At 37.3% G+C, this 20,544-nt stretch overlaps 3 protein-coding genes across 5 annotated transcripts; 1 reads left to right on the top strand and 2 right to left on the bottom strand.

The window, feature by feature from the left end:
• The first annotated feature begins 1,153 nt into the window (after nt 1-1,153).
• On the top strand, nt 1,154-2,450 carry LOC122017209. The gene has a single exon (XM_042574764.1). The coding sequence runs from the start codon at nt 1,596-1,598 to the stop codon at nt 2,280-2,282; it is 687 nt and encodes a 228-aa protein (XP_042430698.1). The 5' UTR covers nt 1,154-1,595; the 3' UTR covers nt 2,283-2,450.
• Nucleotides 2,451-3,108: 658 nt separating this feature from the next.
• Nucleotides 3,109-5,885, bottom strand: LOC122016192. 2 transcript variants are annotated; one of them, XM_042573424.1, is made up of 3 exons: nt 5,696-5,885; nt 4,806-5,618; nt 3,109-3,858 (listed from the first exon to the last, which is right to left on the bottom strand). In XM_042573424.1, exons 1-3 carry the CDS (start codon nt 5,753-5,755, stop codon nt 3,238-3,240), a joined length of 1,494 nt encoding a protein of 497 aa, XP_042429358.1. In that variant the 5' UTR covers nt 5,756-5,885; the 3' UTR covers nt 3,109-3,237. The 2 variants fall into 2 exon arrangements, with proteins under 2 accessions (XP_042429358.1, XP_042429359.1); XM_042573425.1 differs by having other exon boundaries at nt 5,706-5,834.
• A 6,490-nt stretch (nt 5,886-12,375) lies between these two features.
• On the bottom strand, nt 12,376-15,254 carry LOC122016384. Of its 2 annotated transcripts, none has more exons than XM_042573663.1 (3): nt 15,044-15,254; nt 14,154-14,966; nt 12,376-13,222 (listed from the first exon to the last, which is right to left on the bottom strand). In XM_042573663.1, exons 1-3 carry the CDS (start codon nt 15,101-15,103, stop codon nt 12,515-12,517), a joined length of 1,581 nt encoding a protein of 526 aa, XP_042429597.1. In that variant the 5' UTR covers nt 15,104-15,254; the 3' UTR covers nt 12,376-12,514. The 2 variants fall into 2 exon arrangements, with proteins under 2 accessions (XP_042429597.1, XP_042429598.1); XM_042573664.1 differs by having other exon boundaries at nt 15,054-15,254.
• Nucleotides 15,255-20,544: the final 5,290 nt, after the last annotated feature.

The following is a 20,544-nucleotide window of genomic DNA, read 5'->3' as shown; positions in this document are numbered from 1 at the left end:
CACACAGACAGTAAATTGCCCGCCGAGCGGCTATCCCGCTCGGCCAAGCAATAGAGAATGTGGACAGTGGGATTCCAGCTGAGCGGTCATCCGCTCGGCCCAGCAACGGACGACACTTGGACATGGGACTTTCAGCCGAGCGGCTATCCCGCTCGACTTGACAGCAGACAGCAGACAGCGCGGGGATAGCAGAATTCTGGCCAAGCGGTCATTCCGTTCGGCCAAGCAACAGACACTGTAGGATATCTTTAGACATTCTTTTGGGAGCTAGTGCCACTGACAGGCGGCATGGTCAGATTGAAGATTGTACGACAAAAGCTTCCACTGTCACTTCAGAGATATGCTCGGTCCGTTAAGGTACTGTGTCAGAGACACTTTACCGACACGCCTTTCCAGGGGAAGCTTTGAGATGCGTTCTCACCTTGGGAAGCGTGCACGCGCGCTTCCGAAGATCTATATAAAGGGGCTCCAAGAATCGGCGAAGGTATGTTTTTCATGCGATTTTTACTGTTGCGCTACAGTTCTTGCTTATTCTTACTTCGTCGGAAACTGACTTGAATATCGGAGGGTCATCATCACGGATCCCTTCTCTAGTTCGGCACTAACGCTACTTGTATTATAGGCGAGTGTAAATTCCATCGGAAATTAATAAGAGTACCACGTCTCAGTATCTATTTCTTTGACTTTCGTACCTAATCAATGGATATAAAATAATAATAATATGGTTAACTTTCTACCTCAGCACCGTACTTTTTTATTAAAAAAAAGTTATTGTCTTATTTTAATTTTGGAAGCAACTTGAAGAAATAAATTAACTGATACAACAAGTTATCCTAATTTATCAAAAGTCAAAACTCCCGTGAAGTTCATCCAAAATGGTTGTCAGTTTTTCATTGGGTCTGACTAGGTCGGATGACCCATCTACATATTTACTTTGAATTATAAAGAAAAGGTCAAACTAATCAGAAGAAGATGGCTTGGATAATATCGACGAAGGCGGCGCACAAGAGTACCAAGGAGACTTCAACTCATCAGATTGAATCATCTCTATCTCTATCCCCCAAGAATTTTGGAGCGATGTCATCAAATTTAGACGTGTCGATGAATTATCTATTACTTAAATCTGGATATGAGTACTCGAATTACAGAACTCGAACAGAATTAGAAACGTCTAATAGCCGCTAGCTACCATCCCAATTCTCACGCTCGTCTCCTTCTTTTCCCTCGTCCCGTGCAAAAAAAACAAAGCAACCACCTCCAAATTAACCAGCGGTGATATAACGAGCGAGAAGAAGGATTAGTTGAAGCAGTTAAGGTCGACGATGATTCGAACGCATTCGTGGTGATGATTCTTCCAAATTTGATCCTTCAGTAATCCTAACAATTCGTCCCCTGTTCTTGCCGAGCAATTCAAAGAAGAAACAAGTTTCCGGTTTTTTTGTTTATAAACAAAAAACTTCTGTCGTTGTCTTCTTCTTCTTCATCTTCTTCTTTAAAGCCGAATTAGTGCAGAAGAAGGAAAGAGGAAGCTGTGTGTCTGCTTTGAAATCTGTGCTTTCTTCTTCTTCTTCTTCTTCTTCGATGGAGGGGACGAGATGGAGATGAAGTGCGCGCGGCATCCACTCGAGGACGGCGTCGGCGTCTGCGCCACCTGCCTCCGCGAGCGCCTACTCGCCCTGCCCGCCGCCATGGACGAGGGGATGGGATCCTCACCGTCCCCTCCTCCGGCGTGGCTCTCCTTCAGCGGCTCTGCCTCCCCCTGCGTTCCCGCAGCGACCGGCGGAAAATTGACACCCGTTAAGCCCTCCACCACCCCCGAGAGGAAGCACCAGCGATCGAGCTCTTGGTTCTCGGCGCTTCTCCGCGGCGGCCGCGGCAGGAGTAAGAACTCCTCCCGCCCGGTCTCCTCCTCGGAGGACACCGAGGCGGCGGCCCGCGTGGACCGGGACATGTCGCCTGAGAATTGGCTCGAATCGCCCCTGCCGCAGCCCGGAGGGCTGCTTGGGCGGCAACAGGATAATCTGTCGCCGACGTCGGAGCACCACCGTCGCCACTGCCACGGCGGCGGCCTTTCCGGTTTCGCCATATGCTTCAACCCGCTGGCGACGGCCAACCCCAACAACAACCGACGCTCCAGGGTGTCGGAGTTCAGCTTCTCCGAAGAGCCGTCGAGGGCGGCTGCCGCGCCCCCACGGCCTCAGCACCGGGTGGGGCCTGCGACAGGGCCGGCGCTGGGGCACGATCGCTCGTGGAAATTAGTAGATATCGGCAAGTTTAGGTGACAAACTTTGCCTTGATTGCTGTGATTTCTCTCGCCTCTTCTTCTTCTTCTGCTATCGATTCGTCTACGTAAAATCTTCAAGTCCGTCGACGGACGGTGAGGGACGTTCATAATCACCTTTTACTTGTGTACTCAAAATCTTAATTAATCTTGATCAATTACAAAACTATTGCACATTTCATTACTTAAGTCTCGTAGCCATACAAATTTTTATGGCAAATAATTCTTTGGTATCCGATCTAGTCTCTACTTTATTCTTTTACAAAGGGCTCGTTAATCAACTCCCCCACTAGGATCTCTTTAGTTGGCTCTCAAAATTATGATACAACAATAGGATCATCTAAATATTTATAGTAAATTTATAAGAATTTATCCTCCATACTGAATTTCTTGACCATCCACCCCAAAACTAGTCAATGCTAACTGATTTATCATTTTTATCTTTAATCTGCTATATTTTCTAAGTCACCCGTCTCAAATTTTATCTTACTGAAATTTCTACAGGAACAAACTATCATTTTTTCCCCCTTTACTCTACGATTCGATGTCTACACAATCATAAATATAGTATTTTGCTTTGTCATCAGACTAAATTGATCATGAATTTACTCTTTTGGACGAAAGCAAACATTTGATAATTTAAAAGAAAATTTGTTTACATGCAATTTTTTTATGAACAAAAAGAATCAAAATAATATATATAAAGAAATGTTGCATATACACCCATCTATGAATTAACCTCTAGTGTTATATATAAAGAAATTTAAGTATATTCCCTTATTCACCCTTTCACAAAACTAGAAATAAAAAGTAAAACAAACAGAAAAAGTAGACGATCAAAGGAAAATTATTTGTTATGATGCTGTATAAAACATCTGCTTCAATAATATGTTTGTATAGTGCAAGGAACACAATAAACAGAACTGAAATAAGTATATGATAAACCTTTGTTACCATCATTCATCAGTCATGGAAGATAAACCCTGACTCGTGCCCACAACGGTAGCAGTCCGCAGTGGCTCTTGGCGCGGCAATGCGAGTACGCACTCCAATCGCTTCACGCTCCAAGCTTTACGGAGCGTAGGAGCCTTGCGGATTGGAACGACGACAGAGGCGTCGATGTCCACTGTTGCTGGCGCCTGTCCTTGTCGACCATGATGATCAGCATCTTGTGTTGTGTCATTTATATTCCTCCTCTTCGGCGGCCGTCCGCAGCACTTACGCACCGCCGAAGAACCGTCTCCACAGACACTATTAACCTCTGTAGTCTGCGATGCCAATGCCTGCTTTGGCCCAGTGTGGCCAGTATCATTACAAACCCTGCTTCTACTCTTGGGAGGTCTTCCGCGACGCTTAGACACGGAGGGAGGGGGTAATTGCTTGGTGCTACGAGGGTCAGGTTCAGGCAGCAACTGTGTGGACTTTGGTTCCTTGTGGGTATCATTACAGCATCCGCACTTCTTGGGTGGTCGTCCGCGACGCTTATGCATGGAAGCAGGCAATTGCTCCACGACAACAGGGACGGCGGCAGGGATGATCGCCACGGCATGGGTTCCAATGCAAGCAATAGGGATTTCCTGCAGGCAGCTCATAGTAAATTAATAAATATTAAATACTCGTGAAAAAAAGCATTATAATAACGCATTTATTAACAAAACCTTTAGGTAATTAATGGCAATCAAGCAGAACTAAGATGTTCAAAAGTGCACCAACAAGTCAGCTTGGAATTTTAAAGCTTTGTTCATGAGAAAAACTTGTCAATAATTCATAAACAAACTGTTTGTAGGCTCATTAGTATAAAGTATCCAACACTATAATATATAGCCTGAGATTTATTAGTAATGACTTTGTTTCCACATATAAAATACCATTTACATGGCAGATAATTAATTATGATAATCATGAAGATCCATTGATATGTCATCATCCGAGAGCCCACATATCAAATTCCAATAGTATTGATTGATGCATTCAAACTTACAAATCTTTACTTGGAAGATCAGTCAAATTTTCCAAGCTCAGCTCAGCCTAATTTTCATAGTTTCATCTTTACAGGTAACTATACTATAACTTATGGAATAAAGATGTATTATGGATCCTAGATTTATGGAAATTGTCTCCAGACTGAATCTTGGATAAATTTTGAAAGTTTTCAATAATGTAGAACATGATCAACTTCAAGTTACTTTTTTGTGGCAGTAAACTTGAGTGTTCCAAAGCTATGGGACTAAAATTTTGCAACATATACAAAAAAAAATGAAAGAGTTCACTAGCTAGCTATTCTACCAAGTGTTGTTTGTTAGACATTATTTAGATTGTTTATCAACTACAAATGCAAATCCTAAGGATTATATGTTTATATTTCTCGTAAAAGTGGCCACTTTCTTTCATTCTTTTCAATTTCACATGAACAACAGACCAAGTTTTTAAAAAATGGTCAGTATAATGCAACCAAGTTAATTTGAAACTGAAGAACCAACAACGAAATCAGTAACAATTTGCCTCTTGAATAAATCAGACGTACCTGTTCTTCGGAGCGTCCTGATTTTGGTGGTCTGCCGCGACCTCGGCGTTTGGGAACTGCAAAGCCATTATCTCCAGTATTTCCACGGATCATTGCAGGACTAACTGGCTCTGCTTCGTCACGCTGGACCTCACCACGGATGCTGATGGTAGAAATTGATGCCTCGTAGCAAGGGAGAGCGAGTATGAACTCCAATTTTTCGTCACTATGCTTGTCGTATTGCACGAGAATCTTATCATCCCTTGTCATTGGCAGAGGAATCAACTCTGTTCTCGATTGGCCGTGGTCATAGCTGGTGCGGGCAACCGCACCCGCGTCGATTATTCTTTCCCTCTTCGGAGGCCGACCACGGCGCTTACGCTTCAAGGAACCACCGCAATTGTTGTCGCCATTCTCGATCACCACCAACGGCGGCGGCATTGCTGGCTCAGATCCGCACTGACGATCAATAGAAGGGTTTCCGACTCCGCTCCTCTTGGGCGGCCGTCCGAGACGCTTAGGGATGAAAGGAGGAAGCAATTGCGGCAGAGCGGAAGCGACCACGGCCTGGTGAGGGCAGAGGGCCATCGACGCGGGCCCATGTGGCTGCTTGCTTGGCGGCTGCGGCGATGCTTGGTCGTCGTGGACCGTCACGTAGCGACCGGGCGCGCCCTGGGCGAACTCGCCCATGCGAGTGAGCTTGCCGAGGTAGTAGGGGAGGAGCCGGTCGTGCGCCCATGGAAGCCCGTCATAGTTCGCGCGGATGTAATCGGAGATCGCCGCCTCCGTCGATCCGTCCTCCTCCGCGAAGTGGTGGATTGCAGCCGCGATCATCTGCATCCGCCGCAAATCCAAATCAATAAAAGAAAATAACAAAACAAGGGTTTGAAATCTTGAGAAAAGAAAATAACCAGGGCATACGGAGGGTGATCCGGTATGCAATGATTCGACGGGATAATGGCGGCGGCCATTTTCCGCTCAACGTGATGGAGACGGAAGCCGAAGGAGGAGGAGGAAGAAATCGTGATCTCCGCACTGGGGTGCCCTGGGGTTTGGATTGCTACCGGCGATAGTCATATCGATGCATAAACTTTGAACGAGTCCTCTCTCTCTCTCTCTCTCCATATTCCAATTAATAAATATTAATTTTATGGAAACGTACGTATATCAAAATAACTTCTATATTAAATTGACGATATATTTACAATTTAAATCGACAGATAATTAAAATTAAAAGGATTACCAAAGTAACAGTACCTTCAATAAATTATATGTACTAGCCATCACATGCGTTATATATTCAATATAATAAATAAATACGTGTAAATGAGTATTTTATAGGTTAATACCATCAGGTGTATTTCCTTATAAAAAATTAATTTAATTTTTAATATAAATATTAAATTGATAAAAAATAAATATTATATTTAATTTTAATCAAAAGATGAAAAATATATTTTCTAATATCATTGATCCAATATATTTATATAAATTTCTCATATAATTCATTGTATTATTAATGTTAATACGTGAGATTAAATAGAATTATGACAATATATTTTTTATTAAAAAATTGATTAATAAATCTTAAAATTATTTTTCATGTGATGTGAAAAGAAAAAAACAAATGATACTAACATAATTTTATTTCAAGCTTAATTAATTAGTAAAAGGTCCCAATTTTAAAATAAATAATAATAATAATAATAATAATAATAATAATAATAAGAATAAGAAGATGAGTCATAGTTGGTCTGGTAGTACACTCTCTAGCAGGAATCCTCTGATCCGTAAATTGCGGATCAGGAGATGGTCCATTGATGAGGACCGTTGATTTGGATGGACCCCATCTTTAAATAAATAGGGTCCATCTAAATCGAAGGTCCACATATAGTGGACCATCCCCTGATCCGTAATTTACGGACTAGAGGATCTGCTCTCTACACTCTCTTAGTTTTTTTTTTTAGACATTTAAAGATGGAATCTTAATTTTATTAAATTAATGGATGAATTTATTTTTGTTGGACAATTTATTGCTTGAAATATTAGAAAAAAATTTTGAATTAAATTATACAAAATCAATTTTAATTTATTTGTTAAGATGACATAAGTGGATAATCTTAGGTTGCCAGCGGGGCTTATTTTGCCAAGTTTCCAGTGGTCGAGTTGCGAAATTAATGTGGTACGTAGCAGAATCAGGAGTTAATCATCGAGCAGCCCCATCTCAAGGTTCCATGAGACCCTAGGTCAAAAAAAATTTAGGTCTTTAATATTTTTTTTAATAAAATTTTCTCTCACACTTTTTCATTCGGACTTGGGATCGATAATGTCGGGTTTAATTTTTTTGTATAAAAAATAAAATATTAATTTAAAAATAGATTTTTATATAAAATTTAATTTTTTTGCTTTTTGAGATGCAAAATTATTAATTAAAATTTTATATTCAAGTTTTGATAATAATTTTTTTTCAATTGATAAAATTGTTAGATTATTTAATCATTCTTAAAATATTGTTGAACGTAAATAAGACTCATTAATTTTAATTTTGAAAAACTTATTTATGTTGAAGCGATACTAATCGATATAGTTAATAATATTCTATAAGCTATCTATGCATTATGAAAATAATTTAATTTTTTTAATAAGGTTTAATACTTAATTCTGGATTTATTATTTTTTTAATACTTTTAATTCAAAAAATAAATCTAAACCATCAATCAGATAACATATGTTCAAATCTATTTTGAAATGAAGAAATAGCATCAATAATATAATTAAAGTAATTAATTTTAAAAGATTCTTCAATTGAAAGCTTCACCCCATTCATTTTATTCTCATCAAATTGTTTATTTCTTCTAATTACATGTTTTTACTAAAATTTTAATTTTATATTCATTTCATTTGCGGCATAAAATTAGGGTCCCAGGTCTATTGTCGAGTTAGGAAGAGAATTAATAAGATACTAGGGCATGTGCTCAACATAATTTCCTTGAAACATAAATGCTTCATGATGATTTCATAATGTAAATTAATGCTTCACTTTTTTTAAATGACGATCTATCAAGTGTTTGCATGAACTGCTATTTGGGCATGAAACAATATCATCTATAACTTATTTTTCATAATCACAATAACAATACGAGATCACTTATTCCATTTGGTGGAATTCACAGATTTATATATACTATATGTATGTATATAGTGCAATATTTCCTCTTTTGATTGAGTAAACCATGGCAGGAAAAATCAGTGAAACTATTCTAGATTGGTCGAGTTGGATTAAAGGTGACCTTGTTAGGTCTGATTATTCCCCATTAATTTTCTGAGCAGATAATCAAAACTCTAAGAATTTATGTGAGAAAAGGCTAGTAAAGCATCCAATTGGTTAGATTTCGAGGTACATTGAATGAGTTGAGCTTGAATATGAATCAGTTTCAAATGGTGAGACTTTCTAAGACTACAGGGGGCTAAAGGTGGAAAGAAGAATAATTGATAAAAAAAAACTAAAAAGTTTATATCAAGAATAATAAGTCTCACACGATGGCAAAAGAACCTATCTTGGTTGGGACCGGTGGAGAGACGGTAGAGTAGTAGAGCAACTCTGGTGCAACATGGAGAGGGATAGGAGCGATATCAATAAAGCTATTGAGGGGCACTCAAGTGGTAGGAAGTAATTTTTTGAGAGCACTCACTTCCGTTAATATTATGTGGGGTGGTATTGAATATATATAGGTGACAATTTTATTTAATTAACTAGATATTTAGATATATTATAGTAAAGGGCGATTGTGCTCCTCTCAATTGTCTCTAAGCTATGTGAAGAGAGATAAATCACGAGATTTATAGCTGGTCGTCAAGTAATTAGAAGGTGGAAGCAGAAATTTAGATATATGATGGCAAAAGGCGAATACGTTCGCTCCCAACGCCCCCGTCAACCCGTCTCAAGACCAACACGAATGAGGTAAATCACGGACGACTACTAGCCTCCCAAGACCAATACGGAGGAGGTAAATCACGGACGACTACTAGCCTTTGGAATAGTGACTAGCATATAAGGGAGACATTTATCTCGGATTTGCCAAAATTCGAACCTCAGACTTCATGGTGACACCACCTCATGCGTTAGTCACTAGATCCATTTGAAGGGACTAGAAATTTATATATATGTATATTATGTTAGTTGTGATGAATGATTCAATTTTTATAGTCCAATAAAATAGGAGAAAATTATGTTTTTAGTCCTGTAACTTATATTTTTTTCAATTTTAGTCCTGTTATGAGTCAATTTATATTTTTAGTCCTGTAACTTATAATATTTTCCAATTTCAATCTTTTTTTCTCTAAAATTATAATTTTTCAACGGAAAATGATGAGATGTAAATTGAATTTGGGGATTTTGATTTTTTATGACTCATGTGTTTTTTATATTTCAACCATAAACTAGACATTTTCCGTTGAAAAATTTCAATTTTGGAGGAAAAATGATTGAAATTGAAAAATATTACAAGTTACAGGACTAAGAACGTAAATTAACTCATAACAGGACTAAAATTGAAAAAGATGTAAGTTATAAGACTGAAAATGTAATTTTCTCAATAAAATAGTAAGTAAATAAGATAAGGATTAAATGTTCTATCATTAAGAATAGGTCTTATGGTAAATAACCTTATGATTTATAACGTATTTGGACATTTAAGTCAAAGGATGGATGAACTTATATTCCATTCATTGGTTGTTTTGCTTGAATTACGATCAATCAGTTGGGACAAGGCCCACCCAAATCAAAAGGTGGATAGGAATAATTGGTTAATTACTAAATTCACACTATAATTCCCTAAATGTTCACTAGCTTATCGTTGAATTCCATCACATGCCGTCACCACAGATTTGTGAAGAACCTCATTCATGCGTCACCACCCATGCACCAACATCGTCCGTGCGATTGCAACTCCAGTGTTTGCTGTTACCTTAGCACCAACAGGCAACAACCACTGCCTGCTTCGCCAATTTTTGCCACTTGAAAAAATAACATTGATTAATTACAATTGATTGCTTTTGAGAGGTTTGATTAATTATAATTTTACATTTAAATAAATAGATAAATTACAAATTGAGATTAAGAGCTTTAAGAGGTCGCATGAGAAAATTTTAAATTACTTGATTTTAGTAATTAAATTAAAATTTGAGATTGACTTTTTTGTCTTACTACTATATATGATAATCATGTCACTATCCATATTTAAAAAATATATAATGGAGTTGATTGATAATTGAAAATTTGAAATTTTATTATATCAGTGTCACGTGGTATCTGTTTGCATGTAAAGTTGTCTTGTTTTTAGGTGGCTTTATGTGGTTATGACCACAGGTTTGATGTGTAATCTTCATTTGGAAATTTAATTTGTCATTGCTTTTACAGCAGTAATTATCATGTTTTCAGTTTTAAGTAATTTAGTTTTAAGTAACTGTATGTTGCTGATTTTTTCTTTTCTTGAGACTTCCTTGAACATACATGCATGGTTGTAAATCTGCACTACTGACAGCAATGTGCTAACATTCTGCAGCAAATTCATCATCTTGTTATGTGCCTTAATTTCAAGGGGATAGAGATTAAGTCTGCCCATTCTTTGGTATATCAATGTCAAAATCTATCAAGTGTCAGGAGCTGTTGGATGCTTAACACCTTGGCTAGCTTGAGTATCACATGTCGAGTTCCATGGGATTCTCCACACCCATGGTGGATTTTAAATAAGAAAGGATTAGATGATCATAATGATGATATATTAATAGAAGTGTGAAAACTTAATTTTTATGAAAGGTTAGTTTTAAATCAGATTATATGATTATTACATATAATAGTGTGACAAATGATTTATCTCAAGAGTCAGTTCTAGATCTCTATTTTTTTTAATGTTAATACTAAATGAACTTTAATACGTTAACAATATTGTATTAATTGATGAGAGGGTAAATCGTTTAAACTCAAAACTTAAATTGTGGAGACTTTTTTAAAAAACTTATGCTTTTAGTTAAATATAGCTAAAAGTAAAATAATGAAATATAATTTGGATAACAATTAAACAAAATGAGGGAAATATATAAGATAGATGGAGATGAAACTCCTATCAGTTTTACATATCTGAAAAAGAGATTTTAATAAAGATATCATTAACAAAATAGTGTGTAATTTGTTATAATTAAAAAAGAGCTTCCTAAGTCTTGTGTGATTATCTTATGCTTGTTAGGTTAAAAGAACTTTTTTTAAGTCTACATAGAGAATAGATCCCTTGAAATAAAAGACTACATCTAGATGTCTAATAGCTTGAGATATCATGTTGGTGAAAGTTAAAAGAAACATGTGGTAAGATATACAAAATTTAATATAGGTGAGATGAAAATGTTAAGATGTATATGTGTTACGGGATAAATTTTGAGAACAAGTAAGTAACTTCAATAGTTGATAAAACAGGAAAAAAGTAAATTGGGATGATATGGACACACAACTAATGCCTTCTATAACCGAACAAGTTGAATCGTTTAGAGTTGACATAATAAAAACAAGATAAAAAGAAAATTATGATTAATATATTAAAAGTGATTTAGTTGTTTGAATATTTACTAGTTATATAGTCTATCATGTCTAGTGGGATAAGATTTAGTTGTTGTTGTAATATTTACTAATTATATAACATTGTATAGACTATAGAATTCAATAGTAGGTAAGATCCATGCAGCTAACCCAAAAAAATTGGTTGTTGTTGATGAAAAAAATGATACTACTATATGTGTGATTCATTTCCGAACAAATATATGAACATAAACAGATCTAGAGGAAAAAGGAGGAATCACTTAATCCACACATTACAATCAATAACCTCAAAGCAATACTATACCTTGCGCAAAAATGGATTTGTAGAACCAAAAATGAATACAGTGCAAGAGAAAGTGAGGAAACACTACCATCTGAGCACTTATTCTTAGATAAGGACAGATCCTCTGGCTGCTTCCCGGAGGAGGTGGAAGGTACAGACAACTTAGACGAAACCCTGAAATCGAAAAGCAAAAGCAACTCTATTTCCAAGAGGCGCTCGGTTTCGAGAAATTAGACGAAAGATTTCGCGATCTTGAGAACAAAAAGTCTCGATTCTCCCACTGGAGAAGAGACGAGGAGAAGGGAGCGAGGGCGGAAGTGCTCACGCCTCACGCCTTCGGGATTGAGTGGAAAATGATCGGATGGAGGGTAAAAAGCTAATTTACGGATGAATTGAGAAATTCCGAAAATGGAATGGTGCGTCTCTAGGTGAGTATCTTAAAGATGATTGCATCAGAACCGTCGGATATATCATCGGAATTGCATGTCCTCGTCTCCCAACTTTATCGGATTGTTTGAGCCATCTATTAAAGAAAGATTTATAGAATTTTAGATTAACCCATGATTTTAAAGTTATTTATTTATCTATCTATTAAACAATTTTTTTTTTTTGTCTTGGACTTTCTTTTTGGGATAGATGTTGATTTTATATATACCGTCTATTTATTTGACAAAAAAGAGCTACACAATTCAATTCACATAAAAAAATATACTCAGTGTCGTTGAATTAATAGTTAGTTATCTGAAACTAAGCATCATAAAGAGCGCAAGCCCTACGACTGACATTTGGGTGGTCGTTCCTAACCTCTACACACTGGAACTCCCTCTAATACTACGACTGACATTTGGGTGGTCGTTCCTAACCTCTACACACTGGAACTCCCTCTAATACGTTGCCAATGGTGTCTCCTTCAGCGGCCGTTTTCACCGGTTCTTTTTCAACGTCCCTCCAGGGTGCTCCGTCGTGGTTGCCCTGACTCGTGCCCACAACGGTGGCAGTCCATAGTGTCTCTTGGCGCGGCAATGCGAGTACGCACTCCAATCGCTTCACGCTCCGAGCTTTACGGAGAGTAGGAGCCTTGTGGATTGGAACGACGATAGAGGCGTCGACGTCCGCTGTTGCTAGTGCCTGTCCTTGTCGACCATGACGATCAGCATCTTGTGTTGTGTCATTTATCATCCTCCTCTTTGGCGGCCGTCCACGACGCTTACGCACCACCGAGGAACCGTCTCCAGAGACACTATTAACCTCTGTAGTCTGCGGTGCCAATGCCTGCTTTGGCCCAGTGTGGCCAGTATCATTACAAACACTGCTTCTGCTCTTGGGAGGTCTTCCGCGACGCTTAGACATGGAGGGAGAGGGTAGTTGCTTGGCGCCACGAGAGCCAGGTTCAGACAGCAACTGTGTGGACTTTGGTTCCTTATGGGTATCATTACAGCATCCGCACTTCTTGGGTGGTCGTCCGCGGCGCTTATGCATGGAAGCAGGCAATTGCTCCATGACAACAGGGACGGCGGCGGGGATGATCGCCACGGCATGGGTTCCAATGCAAGCAATAGGGATTTCCTGCAGGCAACTCATAGTAAATTAATAAATATTAAATACTCGTGAAAAGTATTATAATAACACATTTATTAACAAAACCTTTAGGTAATTAATGGCTATCAAGCAGAACTAAGATGTTCAGAAGTGCACCAACAAGTCAGCTTGGAATTTTAAAGCTTTGTTCAAGAGAAAAACTTGTCAATAATTCATAAACAAACTGTTTGTAGGCCCATTAGTATAAAGTATCCAACACTATAATATATAGCCTGAGATTTATTAGTAATGACTTTGTTTCCACATATAAAATACCATTTACATGGCAGATAATTAATTATGATAATCATGAAGATCCATTGATATGTCATCATCCGAGAGCCCACATATCAAATTCCAATAGTATTCAAACTTACAAATCTTTACTTGGAAGATCAGTCAAATTTTCCAAGCTCAGCTCAGCCTAATTTTCATAGTTTCATCTTTACAGGTAACTATACTATAACTTATGGAATAAAGATGTACTATGGATCCTAGATTTATGGAAATTGTCTCCAGACTGAATATTGGATAAATTTTGAAAGTTTTCAATAATGTAGAACATGATCAACTTCAAGTTACTTTTTTGTGGCAGTAAACTTGAGTGTTCCAAAGCTATGGGACTAAAATTTTGCAACATATACAAAGAAAAATGAAAGAGTTCACTAGCTAGCTATTCTACCAAGTGTTGTTTGCTAGACATGATTTAGATTGTTTATCAACTACAAATGCAAATCCTAAGGATTATATGTTTATGTTTCTTGTAAAAGTGGCCACTTTCTTTCATTCTTTTTCAATTTCACATGAACAACAGACCAAGTTAAAAAAAATGGTCAGTATAATGCAACCAAGTTAATTGGAAACTGAAGAACCCACACGAAATCAGTAACAATTTGCCTCTTGAATAAATCAGACGTACCTGTTCTTCGGAGCGTCCTGATTTTGGTGGTCTGCCGCGACCTCGGCGTTTGGGAACTGCAAAGCCATTGTCTCCAGTATTTCCACGGATCATTGCAGGACTAACTGGCTCTGCTTCGTCACGCTGGACCTCACCACGGATGCTGATGGTAGAAATTGATGCCTCGTAGCAAGGGAGAGCGAGTATGAACTCCAATTTTTCGTCACTATGCTTGTCGTATTGCACGAGAATCTTATCATCCCTAGTCATTGGCAGAGGAATCAACTCTGTTCTCGATTGGCCGTGGTGATAGTTGGTGCGGGCAATCGCACCCGCGTCGATTATTCTTTCCCTCTTCGGAGGCCGACCACGGCGCTTACGCTTCAAGGAACCACCGCAATTGTTGTCGCCATTCTCGATCACCACCAACGGCGGCGGCATTGCTGGCTCAGATCCGCACTGACGATCAATAGAAGGGTTTCCGACTCCGCTCCTCTTGGGCGGCCGTCCGAGACGCTTAGGGATGAAAGGAGGCAGCAATTGCGGCAGAGCGGAAGCGACCACGGCCTGGTGAGGGCGGAGGGCCATCGACGCGGGCCCATGTGGTTGCTTGCTTGGCGGCTGCGGCGATCCTTGGTCGTCGTGGGCCGTCACGTAGCGACCGGGCGCGCCCTGGGCGAACTCGCCCATGCGAGTGAGCTTGCCGAGGTAGTAGGGGAGGAGCCGGTCGTGCGCCCATGGAAGCCCGTCATAGTTCGCGCGGATGTAATCGGAGATCGCCGCCTCCGTCGATCCGTCCTCCTCCGCGAAGTGGTGGATTGCAGCCGCGATCATCTGCATCCGCCGCAAATCCAAATCAATAAAAGAAAATAACAAAACAAGGGTTTGAAATCTTGAGAAAAGAAAATAACCAGGGCATACGGAGGGTGATCCGGTATGCAATGATTCGACGGGATAATGGCGGCGGCCATTTTCCGCTCAACGTGATGGAGACGGAAGCCGAAGGAGGAGGAGGAAGAAATCGTGATCTCCGCACTGGGGTGCCCTGGGGTTTGGATTGCTACCGGCGATAGTCATATCGATGCATAAACTTTGAACGAGTCCTCCCCCCCTCTCTCTCTCTCTCTCTCTCTCTCTCTCTCCATATTCCAATTAATAAATATTAATTTTATGGAAACGTACATATATCAAAATAACTTCTATAATAAATTTACGATATATTTACAATTTAAATCGACAGATGATCAAAATTAAAAAGATTACTAACAGTAACTTCAATAAATTATATGTACTAGCCATCACATGCGTTATATATTTAATATAATAGATAAATACGTGTAAATTAATATTTCATAGGTTAATAGTGTGTAGGTCAATCTCTTATTAAAAAATTAATTTAATTTTTAATATTAAATATTAAACTGATAAAAATAAATATTATATTTTAATTTTAATGAAAAAGTTAAGAAAGATATATTTTCTAATATCATTGATCCAAAGTATTTATATAAAATTCTTGTTTATGGTGTAATTGGTGGTATTATTAATGTTAATATATGAGACTAAAGAGAATTATGATAATATATTTTTTATTGAAAAAATAATTTAAAAAAATTATTAATAAACCTTAAAATTATTTTTCATGTTACGTGAAAAAGAAAAAAAAATGATATTAACATAATTTTATTTCAAGCTTAATTAATTAGTAAAAGGTCCTAATTTTAAAATAATAATAATAATAATAATAATAATAAAATGAAGTTACAATATTATGACAACTGTAAAATTAAAATACTGACAACCACATATCTAAAGTTGCTTGTTCTCGGTCGTCGGAGCAGCGTTTAGACTTTGAGGAGGCATTTTCTAAGCAACACGCAAGAGCAGAAGTCGTTCTGAATGTTGTTGTCAAGCTCTTGGTCGAATGCTGCTTATATAGGTTGGTCCAGGCGCCTGGAACTGCTCCGAGCTCCTGGACCACGTGTTCCGGCCAATTGACGCGCTCCACGTAGACTTTTGGATGATTTTTCGGGTCCAGGCGCCTGGACTGAGTCCGAGTGCCCCTCGCCTACCCGGGGCGACCCTGGTCCAGGTGCCCGGACCAACTTCGGGCTCCCGAACGCCTTCCGGGCGCTAAGACCATCTTTTTCTAACTTTTTATTTTCTGCAAAATAAAGTTAGTTCAGGCAGTATAAAATATATGTAAAATAAGAATTTGACAGTCTCTGACTGTCCGGTTCTGACTTTGAGTTTTGCCGAAACTCTAGGTTAGATCAACATCTACTATTCCCTCTTCGGGGAATGCATTCTCACATACTTTTCTCAGGAGAGTTTACCTTTCGCCAGATCGATCCTCCACGATTGTCTAGACTTTTGCTCAGCGTCCGAGACTTTAGGTCTCCATGCTGAACGTCCGCTTCACGACCCATCTAGACTTGCACTTGGTCCGCGACTACCAGGATTTTCACCTAAAGTCCCTGACTTTAGGATTTTGCCCAAAGTGCTCGACCCACCAAGACTTTCCGCCTAGAGTTACCACCTCTATGACCTAGGGCTACCACCCCTTAGGACCTAGAGTTACTTCCCCCAAGGATTTTCCACCTGCTTAGAATCTACTAGGACTTTTACCTAAAAACACTTAGGATTTTCCTACAAGCTCCATCACACTTGTTAGACAACAAGTAACCTTAACATTGGACCCTTTTCCATAATCAAAACTTAGGTTCGATCGTCTGGTGCTCCCTACACCAATAATATCCCCCTTTTTTATTATGACAACCTGGTTCAAAGTTAAGTAAAACATAACAATAATTTAAATAACTTAAGCATGAAACATAAGTAAAATAATTTGAAAAAATTTCTCCATTATGCTCCCCCTTAATCAAAAGTTATATGTTTAACTTAACTTTAATCTTTCTCTCCCTCTTTGATATATATAAAAAAGATACTAAGTGAGAAAAAAAATTTAGTTATAAAGATAGTTAAAAAAATTGTAATCTCTTTCATAATTACATCATTAGCCTCCCCTTAAATAAACAATTTTAATTTTTAAAGGAATTTAAAACACTTAATTAAGTTTTTAGAAAAAAAAACTTTTAAGTACCTAATTAGTTTAAGAAGGAAAAACAAAATTTAACAACTTTGCTTAAGCAGTTATCTTTAAAAGGATTTTGATAAAAACTTTTAAATACTTAGCTAAATACGTTTGAAAGGATTTAAATACTTAGTTTTTGAAATATCTTTACAAAAATTATCTAAATACTTAGCTTTAGAAAAAAATTATCTAAATACTTAGCTTTAGAAAAAAATTATCTAAATACTTGACTTTTTTGAAAAGATTAAAAAAACTTAATTAAGTACATAAAATTTTTATTATTTTCAGATTGAATTTTCTTTTTCAAAAATGTTTAAAGTTACTTTTCAACAATAATTAGACCCCCTTTTTTTTCAAAAATAGTAAAAAAAATACTAAACTTCCTTTTAAAAATACTTTGAACTTTTTAAAAAACTCGATTTTAAAATTTGAAAAGAATACTTTAAATTTTGAGAAAAATATATTTTTTTTAAAAAAATTATTTAATTTAACTTGAGTTGTTTCACTTCCCCTTAATCAATGTCAAACAAAAATTAAGAGAATTATTTAAATTTAAGGGTCCTAGAGTCTAAGTAAACAAAATAAGATAAAAGTAATTATTTATTTTCCTAATTTTTCATCTCATCCTTTCTAGGTTATCAAGCATGTTAAGTTTATGAGCTTGTGTAAGATGGAGAATTCTAAAAAAAAAAAAGTTTGAACTTCAGGAATATTTAATTTTGAATATTAAAATATTTAAGTTTAACTTAAATATTAAATTTTGAATTTTAAAATATTTAAGTTTGAATTTTAAAAATATTTAATTTTTAATATTAAAATATTTATGTTTGAAAAATATTAAAATTTAAAATATTTAAGTTTAAATTTCAAAAATATTTAATTTTGAATATTAAAATATTTAAGTTTGAATTTTAAAAATATTGAATTAAAAAATTTAATTTTAAATTTAAAAAATATTGAATTTTAATTATTTAATTTTTAATATTAAAATATTTAAGTTTGAAAAATATTGAATTTAGAATTTTAAAATATTTAAGTTTTAATTTCAAAAATATTGAATTTAGAATTTAAAAATATTTAAGTTTGAATTTCAAAAATATTTAATTTTAAATATTTAAATATTTAAGTTTGAAAAATATTAAAATTTTGAAATTATTAGAAATATGCATTAAGTATACTTTTAAAATTAATCAAGAATTAATTAAAGTTTTGAAATTAATTAAAGTGACTTAGGTTAGTTAAATTGAATTAATTAAGTTAACTTAATTGAATTGAGTTTAATTAATTTAGATTTGGTTAACTACGATTTATTTTAAACCTACGCCCATCTCACCCTTTTCTAGATTTACAATCAGGGAATCTTATAAGTTTTTGTGAGATGATTAATTTAATCTTTAATTAAAATTAAAATTTAAGGATTGATTTACTTTTGAGTTAGACTAAGATTTACTAGTTAGTCAATTAAATATTTATTTCAATAATTGACTTTCAGACTGTGGCAAGGCACTAGGCCTTCTTAAGTATGAGATCATCCATCACTTCTAGACAAAGTCTTTTAAAGAAATTGAATATTTAATTTTCTTTCTAAAAATCTAGGTATAATTAGTCAAATGTGAATCAAGCCTAGGTCCTTATCTAGTCTAGTCTAGCCTAAGTATGTATAATGAAAGCAATAAAGCAAGTATCAAGCAAGTCTATCTAATGATAAAAATGATTTTTTATTGGCCCCCTGGATCATAGTCTCGATAGGATCCATCAAGGTAGTCGATTTGATCATTGGAATCCAATATTGACCAAGTCCAACTTGATTAATCAAGTTCGACTTGGGGACTCATGCTTGGACCATGTTTCTATTTGATCGATTCACTAAAGACAAGTAAGACTTGAATCGATTTCTAGCCTTGCATCCAAGTCTGATTTTATTGTATATGACCCTTTGTTTTCAAAATATGTTGGGGGAGGGGTGAATAGCTCGTCTCACGCAATTGCTTCTTCTTTGATGATGATATGTAGCGAAAAATACCCAAGCAATGCTAACACTTAGGATTTACTTGGTATCCACCTCAAGAAGAGTGTTGTGATCGAAAAGTAGCTAGAGGGGGGGGGGGGGGGGGGGGAATAGCTCGTCGCGTGCTCGTAGTCGGCGTTGCTTGTTTCTTCAAAGATGTGCAGCAAAAATATACAAGAAACAACACATCCAACGCTAACAAGTAGATTTACTTTATGACTAGTCCAAGGATCTACACACTCACACACCCTCCACTATGAATAACACTCCTTTATGCTAACTACCAAAGGCGGAGAAGCCCTACAAGTTCACACTACAAGAAGAAAGGGAAAGGATACACAAATACAAGCAAAAGCTTACAATGAGTATAGAAAACCCTAACCCTAGCTTTCTTCCTCAGCTGTAGAGCCGCCTCTTGACTTGGAAGACCTCCAAGAACCCTCAAGAACTGACTATCTGAACTTTGTGGAGAAGCTCTGGAGTTCCTGTAAAGATCTGAGATGAATCGTATAAGCACTGCTGAAGGAAACGCTCGTCTGCAGCTAAATACGACGTCAACGGTCGGATCCCGATCGATTGGATTGCTCCCAATCGATCGAGGAGGCTTTGGATCGATCAACCGATCGATCCAGAGTGCCTCTGTGCTCTCTGGAATAGCCTGGATCGATTGGCTGATCGATCCAGGGCTTATCGCGTACAAACAGCAGCTCCCAATCGATCCACTGATCGATTGGGACCTCTGGATCGATCCACGGATCGATCCAAAGGGGTTCTGTTCGTGGGGACTCACCCGATCGATCAGCTGATCGATTGGGCATGATCTAATCGATCGGCTGATCAATCCAGATCTGCTGGATCGATCGGCTGATCGATCCAGATTTGGGTTTTTGCCCAAAAGCAAGTCCAAAGCCCCCTAAACCAACATCCAGTTAACCATGACTTGTTGGTACATAAAGCCTAGCATCTGGTCACCCTTGACCAGCTAGGACTCTCTCACCAAGTGTCTGGTCAATCCCTTTGACCCACTTGGACTTTTCTCCTCTTGCCAAGTATCCGGTCAATCCCTTTGACCTACTTGGACTTTCACCAGATGTCTGGTCAACCTTGACCCATCTGGATTTCCCCGTGCCTGGCTTCACTCACCAGGACTTTCACCTAGCTTCACTCACTAGGATTTCTCTTCTGCATGGCTTCACTCACCAGGACTTTTACCTAGCTTCACTCACTAGGATTTCCCTTCTGCCTGGCTTCACTCACCAGGACTTTCACTTAGCTTCACTCACTAGGATTTCCTTCTGCCTGACTTCACT

The sequence above is a fragment of the Zingiber officinale genome, chromosome 8B, assembly GCF_018446385.1.
Source record: "Zingiber officinale cultivar Zhangliang chromosome 8B, Zo_v1.1, whole genome shotgun sequence".
NCBI lineage: Eukaryota > Viridiplantae > Streptophyta > Magnoliopsida > Zingiberales > Zingiberaceae > Zingiber > Zingiber officinale.
Note: the sequence above shows the minus strand (reverse complement) of the source record. Positions and strands in the feature narration are given on the sequence as shown.

What these genes read in the sequence shown, in the direction of transcription:
- LOC122016192 (XM_042573424.1), bottom strand. Translation starts at nt 5,755, where the DNA reads ATGGCCGCCGCCATTATCCCGTCGAATCATTGCATACCGGATCACCCT. An exon ending in ATCACCCTCCGTATGCCCTG is followed by an intron (nt 5,619 to 5,695) that starts GTTATTTTCTTT and finishes CGGCGGATGCAG; the next exon opens with ATGATCGCGGCTGCAATCCA. An exon ending in CAGGACGCTCCGAAGAACAG is followed by an intron (nt 3,859 to 4,805) that starts GTACGTCTGATT and finishes AGCTGCCTGCAG; the next exon opens with GAAATCCCTATTGCTTGCAT.
- LOC122016384 (XM_042573663.1), bottom strand. Translation starts at nt 15,103, where the DNA reads ATGGCCGCCGCCATTATCCCGTCGAATCATTGCATACCGGATCACCCT. An exon ending in ATCACCCTCCGTATGCCCTG is followed by an intron (nt 14,967 to 15,043) that starts GTTATTTTCTTT and finishes CGGCGGATGCAG; the next exon opens with ATGATCGCGGCTGCAATCCA. An exon ending in CAGGACGCTCCGAAGAACAG is followed by an intron (nt 13,223 to 14,153) that starts GTACGTCTGATT and finishes AGTTGCCTGCAG; the next exon opens with GAAATCCCTATTGCTTGCAT.
- LOC122017209 (XM_042574764.1), top strand. Translation starts at nt 1,596, where the DNA reads ATGGAGATGAAGTGCGCGCGGCATCCACTCGAGGACGGCGTCGGCGTC.